At 38.8% G+C, this 12,008-nt stretch overlaps 1 protein-coding gene across 7 annotated transcripts; it reads right to left on the reverse strand.

Annotated features, from left to right (window-relative positions):
- Positions 1-1,627: 1,627 nt before the first annotated feature.
- LOC109011929 lies at positions 1,628-12,008 on the reverse strand. 7 transcript variants are annotated; one of them, XM_018993329.2, is made up of 16 exons: positions 11,839-12,008; positions 10,971-11,092; positions 10,601-10,702; positions 10,384-10,496; positions 10,005-10,269; positions 9,581-9,840; positions 9,094-9,247; positions 6,808-6,917; positions 6,635-6,722; positions 5,296-5,631; positions 5,131-5,205; positions 3,943-4,541; positions 3,200-3,308; positions 2,907-3,086; positions 2,246-2,448; positions 1,628-2,037 (listed from the first exon to the last, which is right to left on the reverse strand). In XM_018993329.2, the coding sequence occupies exons 5-15, from the start codon at positions 10,170-10,172 to the stop codon at positions 2,263-2,265; spliced, it is 2,265 nt and encodes a 754-aa protein (XP_018848874.1). In that variant the 5' UTR covers positions 10,173-10,269; positions 10,384-10,496; positions 10,601-10,702; positions 10,971-11,092; positions 11,839-12,008; the 3' UTR covers positions 1,628-2,037; positions 2,246-2,262. The 7 variants fall into 7 exon arrangements, with proteins under 7 accessions (XP_018848874.1, XP_035544413.1, XP_035544411.1 ...); XM_035688520.1 differs by having other exon boundaries at positions 10,354-10,496; XM_035688518.1 differs by having other exon boundaries at positions 1,628-2,448; positions 10,354-10,496; positions 10,971-11,056.

Consider the following 12,008-nt stretch of genomic DNA (forward strand, 5'->3'; position numbering starts at 1 on the left):
CCATGTCTTGTGTTTTTATCATCTTTTGTACTGCTTCCTCCACACATATACTTTCTTGACTTTTCCTCCAATGTTTAGCACTGTACTACCCGGCCCCATTTGTGGGCACTGCCTAGCTGATGGAAACGGACGACAGACAACCAATTATATTTATATTTATATTATATATATATATATATATATATACACGAGTTATGAGAAAACCTAATCAAGTACAGTATCGTAACTAGTTATAGAAACCCCAACATAATAATTTTGTTTCTCGTAGTAGTAGTCTCATGCATGTTCGAGAATAGTTTCCTAGATATCCTTGTTATCTTTAAGAAAAGAAAAAGAAAAGGGTGTGTACAAATGTGGGCAAATATCAAAGTTGCATTACCTCATCATGTCATGCCGCCTGTTCGTTACCTAAAGAACTACTCCTATCAATTATCTCCAGACCAAGAAGGCCGATGGGGTCCCGTTTTCTTCCCCGACCAGCCTATGGGTTCTTGATACTGATGTCATTTAGTTGGGCAATTCCATCATTATTAGCTATTATTGGCATCTTGGAGTTTCCTGAGATAATCCATATCAAGTCATTTTGATAGGAAATCCTAACCAATACATGAACATTGGTTCAATTTGTCACAAAAACCCTGCAACAAATATCCGGAATGGGTCCTGAGAAAAATTATTGCACTTTTTTTGGGAAAGGATTTCTGTCTCAAGCGAAGAGTGAAATTAGTAATAATAGCTTCAAAAGAGGAAAAAAAAAAACCTTGGTATCCACAGCTGGAATTCAGCTAATTCTGGCTATGATGTCTTGTGAAGTCAGGAAAATTAGGTTGATAATTAGATATTTGATCCATACCAGCACGTCAGGACGCAAGTTATTAAAAGTATCCACAATATTACGGCTTCTTATTATCGTTCTATAAAAAACTTATATGGTACGATATTGAATGCGGCAAAAGATTGTTATGCATGTTCCCTAAAGTTCACTGGTTTTAAATGATTTAACAACTGATGATTTGACAATTGGAATGAGCCATAAGTCACGGCCATCTAAAAACATGCATGTAGGATAAAATTTTAAATGTCATAGAACACTTAAGAGAGTGTCTTTCTTAATATCAATTGATTTTAAGTGGATTAACAACTTAGTGACTGAAGCCAACTAAACCGGGGGCCAAGAGAGTCTAGTGTTTCATTTGAGAAGCTGATCTCATGTGGTATATACATGAACCAAAAAGGGCCAGAGTTACCTCTGGTTCACGAGGGCTGAATTTGCAACACATTTTGTTATCATTGTGTGTTGGTGCACGCGCATGCATTGCTAAAACTTTAGTTTGTCCCTACTACAGACAGTTTCTTGGGGGCTTAGGCTGGATGAGACCACCCTAAAGCGCCCTGGATCGAGGGACCTAAAAATGCATGGAAGTTCTGCAGGCAGGGATAAACCATATAATTAATCATCGCATTTGACTCTCTTTTTCCTGATGATTCAGAATTTCAGATGGTCAGACCTTAAGCCAAGATGTACTTTTGAGTCTAAGGCCAATTTACCCTTCAACTAACTTCATCATTATCAGAGACTGCTCCCTCGAGCATTCACAGCTCGGCTCAGGGTGATCACCAACGTCAATTCCTTAACAAAAAACTGCTGTAATATTAGAATACATTGCCATGATGGTAGCTTTACAATGTGATTACTTATATATCTGTAAAGTACCTTCAGAATTTAAATCCTTTCGTCTGGATCCACCAAACTTTGCAAGGGTAGAAAAACACAGTAAAGAAGTTACAAGTTGTCTTTGGACCTTAATTTGTACTTTGAAGGGTGGAAAACGGAGAGAGAGTGAGGTAATGGTTAAGTATGTCTCCAGGAATTGCCGGTATTTAATGCGAAACAAGTCGTGCCTTGTCTATGGAAAATAATTTGATGAGGAATTTATTTCATCTAGTGCTGGAATCTGATGTACTCCACAGGCCATTGCCAGAAAGCCACTTTAACATATGATTAGGAGGAAAGACAGTCGGTCACGAACCATTCAACTGAATTTAAGCAAACATCAGAAAAAAGTATGTGTTAAATCACTCATGGAAGCGAACCATCTTGTATGTTTTCAGGGCCTGGTGACTTTCATGGGAGGGTCTTTCAAAAAGAAACCTTACTTGACCAAATTGTAGCTTTTCATATTTTCTACAGTTGTGAAGTTCACATATCAGAGATGTTCTTGTCAAGAGGTACTTAAACACTTACCCAGCACATAAAGCACTTCAGAAACAATGACCAGCAATGGACGAGCTCATCTCATTGAGAATGCGATAATAGGTATTGTGATCTGAAGTGTTTTGGAAGCCGGGAATAAAATCTGAAAAGAACCTCAGAACTGCAGCTAGATGTTGAGAGTCCTTGGAAGCATATGCCGCTTCAAGAAACAATGAAGGCTGGACAGTATTGACCTGAAAATACAATAGACAATAAAGGGGCAGAATTCTAAATACAATGAAGACCCTTTATATACACGGAAATTCCATCAGGAAAAGGATTGGGGCAGGTGAAAAAATTACCCCCCTTTGGATGAGGCATCTCGTTGGCCTTAAAACTTCAAAAAAGAAAATCAAAACCATCTTCTCAACAAATAGCAGATCCCAAAAAATTTAGCGAAGCACGGCAAAATGCAATTTCTATAAACCAAAATCACAGTTGAAGAAAGGAATTGGGCAATAAAGACACTCCTGTTTTTCAGATTTTATAAAGCTCCCACACACAGGCTATCCATTTAATCAGATTTTCAACAACAGACTGATAAATTAACAGGAGACAAAAAAACAGCTATTGAAAAAAACTTAAATGAAAACATTAAACGGTGCCCTTTCTTCTCCTTTTTTTTAAATGAAATTAGCAAAGTAGGTATTACCTTATACTTCCTTGCATAGCGTAAAGCTTCAAGATAATAACCATCTTGCACTAAAAACAACACGTAGTCATGATGCAAAGAAAGCTGCCTTAGCATATCCAGACCCAGCTTCCTGGTTTGGATATTCTGATGACCAGACTCAAGGAGTTGCAATGCGACTTCTTTAGAAGGTTCAACAATCTGTGACAAAATAGCTTCCTCTGTTAGCCTCAAACCACAATACAAATAAAGCATAGACCGCCTTCCATTACTTCACAGCCCCACACACTTATAGATGGAAAGTGTGTGGATACCTTGTTTATGACAAACAGTCCAAGTTCTGTGTATCTCTCATTGCGTGCTAGCAGTTGTATGGTCAAAACATAAAGATTTGGATGCACTTTAATCTTTTCTGAGTTAGCACTGCAAAAGTAAATACAATAATAATTCATTGGACAAGAAGAGAGAAATGAAAATAGGTACGAGTAACAAAATAGGTGTGTGTGCGCGCGCGCGCGTACGACCATTTAGTCCTTAATTAGATTATCACTTTCAGGCACTCACCCAGCCAAGGTAGCCTAATAATACAGAGATCAGTCTAAATCCAGGTCTTAGACTAATTTCCTAGCCCATCAGGTAGAAGCAAGGCAGCTTATAATAGCTTGATTACATTTTCAGCCAGGTCCAGAAAGGAACCACAAGCCTTTCTGCCATAATTTGTGTACTATTGTAATGTTTAACTTGCAAAATTAGCTTCTTATCATTTATTTTGTAGATTTTATCAGACTAAATAATTGTTGATGGGAGTTTTTCTTGAGCTTATTACACATTTTTGTAAAATCTGGGCATAGATGAGGCCGTCATATCACAGTGAGTGGCTCACAACAAACTACAACAGCGCAGCATCAGCCCTTTATTAATGATTAACTAACCCCTGGTAAAAGTTGAGTTCCTCAAACCCATATGACCACAATGATGCAATGAAGAAGAGCTCAGACTGCAAAAATAAAACCATCAAGGCTCTGCTTTTAGAGCAAAGTCTTAGAATAAAGCATACCTGCGGAGGAACTCGACAATGATGGCAACCAAGTACGAAGGGTCTCCCACCATCTCCTCCTCAACAGGAGCAAACACAAAATCATACATCTCATCAGGTGAAATTGCTGGTGAAGTAAGCTCCTCCTGCTGCTCAGAAATGTTAGCATCCAGTGGGGTGTTACTTGCTCCAAGAAGATGATGTTGGGAAGATGATGTCTGAACATTAGCGCCCACGTCCACTCTACTGTCGACAGACTGCATATCACTTGAATTGGTCTTTGGTGGTTCAAAGCTGGCATTCTCCTCGGCGTCTGAAGTTGGAAAAGTTGAAGTTCTATTAAAATGCTCACTGTCTGCACTAGCAGCAGATTCATGTTTAGCAGACTTCCCAAGTACACCTATCCTACTGGCAGTTGTGTCAGCCGCAGAACTAGGACTACTAACATGTGTGACAGTAGAAGGTAATGCCTTCTCAGATTTTATTCCCTTGAGATAGCTTCCCATTTTGATAGAGTGGGAGTAAGAGGTAACTAAAACATCCATAGCCCTGGCAACCATTGCCACAGGTCTGCGTTCTAGAATAACAGTGCGTGCCATTGCCAAACACAATTGCTTAGCCTGAAACAGCAGAAGTGGAGTAGAATTACGGCTAGTTCATCAAGTAATCTTAAATAGAGATGGGCAGAAAAAATTGAAAGGCATTAGGATAATCGTACAATTTCAGACAACGGCATATTTAATCTTTTATTACATACATGAGGACCACTGCATTTTAGTTGGGCTATTGGCTTTATTTCTAATGATAGCCATGCATTTATAGTTTAATAAGAAGAGCAATAAATTGAGAAATTGAAAATGTAGCTGAGGGTCCGAGACGTTCCAAAATGAAATAAGTGTTTATAGTTACCGAAGAAGGAATGAATTATTTGCAATAAAAAAAATTCTATTTACAAGCCAATGTGGAGGACACACCTTCCATGCCAATGATATGGCATAATTTGATTTGCAAGAGAAAATTAAAATTTTGAATGTCGCAAATCAAATCTTGCCATGTCAACGGTGTGAATAGTGTGTTGGCTTGCAAGTAGAAGAACTCTTTGCAATGTGCTGTATATATGCCCCATAAACAATCACGTAAAGGAGAACGTGAAACAAAGGTTTTGACTCTATCATGCCGAGCAAAGCAAAACTGCATAAAGAGTACTACCTTATTGGCTTCCAACTTCCGCCGCTGCAAGAATTCTAGTACTGAAGGCATTTCTGAGCTGCTGGCAGAAATTGCCTGCAAGGAAATAGAATATTACACATTCATCACAGGAAGAATATCTTAATATTAACAAATGATAAAAAGAAAATAGAATAGACAACTTACCTCCAAATCTAAATGAATCTTCCACAGAATCTTGTTTGCGGCATCGCATATGAGGTCGGGAACAAGGAAGGTCCAGTCATCTCCATAGATGGCGGCTTCATTTTCACTTACAATATTAGCTTCTGAACTTTCGCTATCTTCCCTACCAGATCGAGAAGCAGACGAATTATATCTGCGGAGACCCCTCAATAATAGAGGAAGTGGGGCAGATATGGGTGCCTGAGAATCTGCAAATATGTCATACAGTATAACGACCTTTGCATCAACTTGGTGAACAAGCAGAACATTATCAACCGCACTCACAGAAATCCTGCTTGAATAAATAGGTAAAGAACCCTGCAGATAATCAACATCAATTTGTAAGTAGAGTCAACACTACACTGCGAGTAATGTCAAATTACGAAATCATTTGTTGTCCTGAAGACACATAAATGTGTAAGTTATAATACATGCACCAAATAATATTCTCCCACATCTGCGTTTGATCTGACAACGAAGAGATCAAAAGCCGTAACAACAATTCAGAAAAACCAGAAATAACAATTTGTGCTCTTCAAGCTGAGATTCCTGGACTTTCATTTTGGAGAAGGGGGGGGGCAACTGAAGTACGCTAGTAGTATACAAGAGAAGACGACCGGAGTTTGGTAGAGAGAGAGAGAGAGGGAGGGCAAGAAGAAACTAAAATTGCAAATGAAAAGGCATTATATAAAAGAAGAAACTAAGTGCAATTAGAGTATGCAGTCAACACGTACAACATGCACATCAAAACAGCATACAACAGACAAGATCGCACCAGTCATTGAAGAAAAAGAACAGCTCTCTGCTTCACTTTGGAGAAAAGCAACAGGATTATGAACAACAATATTCAGTCCGTTTTCCCCACCCATCGAAGAAATTTCTCTTGGGAGGAGGAAGGCTTTCACCCTAGCTTTTTTATTTTTTATTTTAAACAAGCTAGGCATCCAACAGACAGACAATAAATAAAACAAATAATTTTCAATTTCTTATTTTAGAAATGATAAGTTCCTTAAAAGTGGAGCGGTTGTCAATTTAATCTCATCTTATTGAGATCAGGTTAAGGTTATTCTCAAGATGCCAACAGCTATATATCCTATTACATGATACACTCGTAAGTCTCGTATATTCATCTCTATCATTTGGAAACTGTAGTAAAGAGTAACATCCTAAGTTTTGTTTTCATAACTAGAAATTTAATATTAACTAATTTTGTGGACTAAAGACATGCAAATTATTTGAACTAATCCTCCAGTCTGCCACCAGCAGATATTTTAGAGCAAATCAAAGCATTGGAAAAGAAAGAATTTTGTGCAAAAGCTACCTGTTGTACAACAGCATCACGGTAAAACCTATACAAGTGGAGGAGCATTGCAACTCTATCAACTTGCACGCAGTATATTCTACCATAACTGTGAACAGTGACAGGTATTAAATGTATGACTTTGAAAACAATTTAAATATATTAGCAGGAGAAACTAAACAATAGGCACCTACACAGTGACGATAAAGATATCTTCAGCAGCTAGGACGGGCTTACTGTCAGCTTCAGGTTTAGCCATTGCTATCTCGAACCTTGGTAAACGAATAATCCCCGCGGATGAAAGCTAAGCAGAAGAAATAGTAACTGTGTCAGACAATAGGAGATGCTAAAGGACAGCCAAGCAACTCTTATCAGTAGCCACGTTAAATGACATATGCACATCAAGGAACACCAAAGAAACTTCATTGAAAATTTCATGTATCATGGAATAATGAAAATATTCTGTTCTAGACCCGTAGTTCCAACCAACCATTTACACCGCTTTTTAGGAAAAAGAAGAAGACAAAACAAAGGTATTCATTGCTGAAAGGACTTGAGTGCACATAACTGCACCAACTGAACAGAAAACAGGAAACGGTCTATCATTAGAGTATTTTGCTTCTAAAAGTAAAATCTGCAAGTAGAAGACAGCTATTTGAAATAACTAATAATAAGAATAATAATCCAAACCCCTAGGGGTTGGCTCAAGTTGGTAAAGGCCTTGAGCTTGGAGGTATGCTCCCCCCAGATCTAAGGTTCAAATCCCCTTGGGTGCAAACAATCTCTAGGGGCTATCGGATTGGGAAATTTCTTCTTGAATTACCCGAGGTGCACTTGCGGGAAACTCTTTGCCGAGGGCTTGTGCACCCCTGGGATTAGTTGGAACGCTGTTCCTGGACACCCAGTGCCAATCAAAATAATGATAATAATAATAATAATAATAATCCATGAGGCTTCATTGTGAAAGAAGATGACACCAAACCCTAAACTAACATCATTATACTGTATGAGATTGATAACTCAGATGTTGCACAACAATATTCAGGATTATGAACCAAAATGCCGGCTTGCACCCGATTCTTTTGTTTCCAAACCCTATGTGGGCCTGAAACGGGGCCCAGCCTAGCTCCCATGGACAGCCCAGCCTGAGTCACAACTCTAAACTCCACCCTTCCTGGAGCCGAAATCCCGACCCAGGCCCTTCTCCACTGCCCCCTGGTCTGAGACACTAAAACCCTCTTTAGTCCCCCTCTCCCAGCCCTGACCCATTTGCGCAATCCCTTTCCCCTTCACGCATCGTTTAAGCCGCATTATATGTTCCAACAATACCCCCACTTTTTCCTCCATATCAGCCAACTCCTGCAACATTATTTCCTCATTTGAACCCACCATCTCTCTGCCATCTCCCTCACTCCTCTGTGCGACATCCGAAATAGCTGAGTGTGGCTTCTTTGCCCTCCCTACATACTGCGCGGCTCGAGGCAGCACCCTCTAGGCTTGCTACGCATCTCTATACGACTGAGAGCCCTCTGCCATCATCGAAGGTTGAAACACCTACTCTTCCAGCTGTCACTCTGTTTTTCTCTCCCGAAACAGAGGATATGGTAAGGATCTCCTTCACGGTATCCCTGAAACTCCTCCACCACTCCCCCTTCCTCCCTTCCGGCACCATTATCAGACCTCTTCTTCTCGTTGCCATACTCCGACAAAGAAAAGAACCTGCCATGATAGTCGAGATGTCTTTGCACCACAAGTACTTGATTCCCCCTTCGGCGATTTCTAAGAAACTCAGAGGATCCCCCAGAGGCTATACATTCCTTCACATTTGCACCCAACCATACCAAAGCTTCTTGATCAATGAAGATGTACTTCACTATCCGACAGCTACTCTCTGTGATTCTCCACCACCTTTCATTTTCCCTCTTAAACTCAAATGGCTTAAAATCAATAACAACGGTTCTACACGACCCCATCACAACCAACTACTTCGCCAAACAAAAGAAAACAAAGCACAAGAAACTACAATGCTTAAAACTCCATTAACGCCAGCAGCGAACCTGCCTTTGTCGTGTTTTTCGCGTGCAACTAAATTTAAGCAAGCTTCGAAGTAGGCCCTACATTCCCATACGTTAAAAGATTTGGGCATCAGCTATTGTATTGGATGGGACCTGTTTTCATGATTTCTATGTTGCTTTATCTAGTTCTTAGCTTGTAATTAGGTATTTTCTCTTGTATACTTCTTGTGTACTTGGGTTATGCCTAATTACGTGGTTTAATAAATTTCTTTTTACCTATAAAAAAAAAGAATGAGACATTTTGGAATGAAAAATCGACTTTCAATGGAAATGAAACTATGAAGAGTTCCATGTCAATTTAATTTCTGCTTCCAAACACATAAACATAAAGTCAGCTATCCAAGCCATGCCTCAGCAAGGGCTAAAAAGGAGATGTAAACTAATAACAACAATGGTGGAACATACCTGAAATCCGTTGAAGGTCTTGCACTGCATTCCAGATGCAAGTAGAACCAAACGACTTTCATGTGTGTAAACATACCAACTAACGTTCAATTTCCTTGTCTCCACCAAATGAAGCAACTTCGACTCAGAATTGTATGCAAAGAAGTCCAGCCCACTGCAATATCACTCTACTTAGCGACATGAAGGAGAAAATAAAACCAAAAAAATCCAAAATTTCTTGAAACAACCCCCCACCCCTAAAAAACAGTAAAAGATAAATAATAGGAAGGAAAATGCAGCATGTGACTAGAAGCTGGGCAGGGGGGAGGAGCAGCCAGCAAATATCAATTCATACTGATATAAATGATAGTTAATCATTTCAAAGTACCCCTGGGATTAGTCGGGACACTGTTCCCGGACACCCGGTGGTAATAAAAAAATGTCAATAATTTCAAAGTACTGCATTTATTTGTCATATTCACATAAAGCATCCAGATGCTTCCCTTACCTGGTCTTTACAAATACAATATCACATAATGGACAGTCTGTCCAGAAAAACCCCAGAATACTCTCAGACTCTGATCTGCACCTCTGGCTAAAAGTTTCCCCAGTTTCTCTATGCCAAAACTGTATATCATGATTAGACCGCTGGACTGCTATAAACTTTGCATCTAAAGAATACCGTATAGATAAGACGGGCCCCTCACTTATCAAATCAGCAATAGGGTCAGCAAGAGGAGAAAAGGGAACAGTTTTCCATGAGAAGACCTATTACCAAAAAAAAAAAGTTCAAATACGACCCAACTTAGTTCAAATCTTTAATTTCATTTTTTACAAAAGAAAAAAAAAAGTTCAAATCGTTCAGATGCAGGTACAGGAGTACAATTTCTCTTATTACCCACTTATTAAAAAATAAAAATTTCTCTTGTTACCTGATCAGATGTTGGGGAGTGTAGTAACTTATTTCCATCATCATAGAATAAACCCCTTGATCCAGAAATGTTGCATCGTAAGGGTGGATATTGAATATAAACATGTGACAGACCACCAGATCCACTCAAACGGACACTAGGCTGTGAACTCGATGCTTTCCCAGACATCTCTCCTGGTCACCTTTTGACCTTGAGAAGGCGGAAAAGTATGGCAAGTACTTGTGCGAACAGTCTTAAATAACTGATATTATATACTCTAAGTACACTGTAAAAAAATAGAAAGGATCGTATCAGGGGAACAGAAGAATACATATATGGAGCATAACAGCCTTAGAAGAAACAACAATACCATCTCTTTCGAAATAGATGAATGAAACACCTCTTTTCTGCAGGCTTCCGGGCTCCATACTCTACACATGGTGCTGGCGGTCTTCAATATACGTCTCAATATAGTGAAGAGAACAGATCACACAGTCAAACCTTTCCTTGCAGCTATTCAAGGAGGCGGAAAAAGACAGTCAGATTTCTTTCAAACATGGTTTTTTCATGCTGTTACACTAGAAAGTGTTTTTTTCCTCAATAACGAATTACAATACCGTTTTCTGCATGCAACTCTTTAGTGCAAGAAATTCTTTCAAACACATATCATGCTCAACTTTTGGAACCTTGACCGCAACACAGTGTCCATAGTCTTTTGCCTATCAATAAGAAATGTTCCACTTAATACATCAAGCAGATTCCAAACACTTAAATAAATCAGCCTTTGATAATAATACAAAAATGAAAAATAAGCACAGAAACAATTATTTAGATCTATTGCACGCTGTGCTCTTTTCTATAAGTTAGCTTAACAAGGATTTAATGATGTCTCGTTTTTATGTTCTCACTATTTTTCTACATGAACATTCTCAAGTTCAAATAAAGATACATATTTCCAAATCAAAGAGTTAAAGCTCATCAACAAACCTGGGCTGCACAATTCACTAAAATTCGCTTGAGGGTGTTACTAGTGTTCCTTTCTTTCATCCCCAGAGTACTGTCAAACCTGCGTCCTATAAATGAACACAGTAATGGGTAGCCGTTGTCGCCTGGATGTTATGGGTAGCATAAGGGACAATGATAAGAAAATATGCATAACAACTCAAAATACCGAGTTTCTAATGTTTATAGAAAGGATTTGTCCATCATTGAACGCAAGCAAAAGTTATCCTTTGAAACTTAGATACAAATATGTCTAAATTATTGTACACAGGGATAACAAATGAATTGAAAAAAGAGCACCAGTCACTTGAAACTTGATGTTAAACCAGTGTCCAGATTATTGCATTAAGTGCATCACCAGTCACTTGAAATTATTGAGAGAGAGTCATTTGAACGTCAGAATAAGGTAAATCATGTTACAATGAAACGCCGATTGTTTTCCCATCCCAAGCTTGTATTAATGTGAATGTTTATCTTATTGATACCGATCAATAAAAATGTGAATGTCTATATTATTGACGATTTCGTCAAAATAGAGCTCTTCTCGGATTTCCAAAGATACCGTTAAAGAAATTTAACAGGTGAACACAAATCTTAAAACGAAATCGTTAAACGGAGAAATGAAACCCTAATTGAAAGTAGAATCTAAACAAAATTTCCTATCCGTTTGCTCTGATGATCGACGATGAGAAATTATTGCAAGTATGATTTGCGGAAGTAAAAGAAATACCTCGTGAATTGATGACCGTCAAAGATTTTCGGGATCGATACGGACACAGAGCTCACGATCATAGTTCTTTTTTTTTCCTATCTTTTTAAAATTTTAATTTTATTTCTGGAAATGGGTACGTACCTAACAGTAACAGTCTTGTTGCTGCCTGCAACTTGTGAACTTAGGGGTTTGATTCACCGCTGGTGTACACGCAAACGGCTCGACGAACTCTCGCTGCATCGGCTTCTGTTTCTTATTTTTTTCGAGGGCCGACTTTGCTTCCGATGGCCCTCCTTTCATTCCCGCTTAGA

Source organism: Juglans regia, chromosome 3, assembly GCF_001411555.2.
Source record: "Juglans regia cultivar Chandler chromosome 3, Walnut 2.0, whole genome shotgun sequence".
Taxonomy (NCBI): domain Eukaryota; kingdom Viridiplantae; phylum Streptophyta; class Magnoliopsida; order Fagales; family Juglandaceae; genus Juglans; species Juglans regia.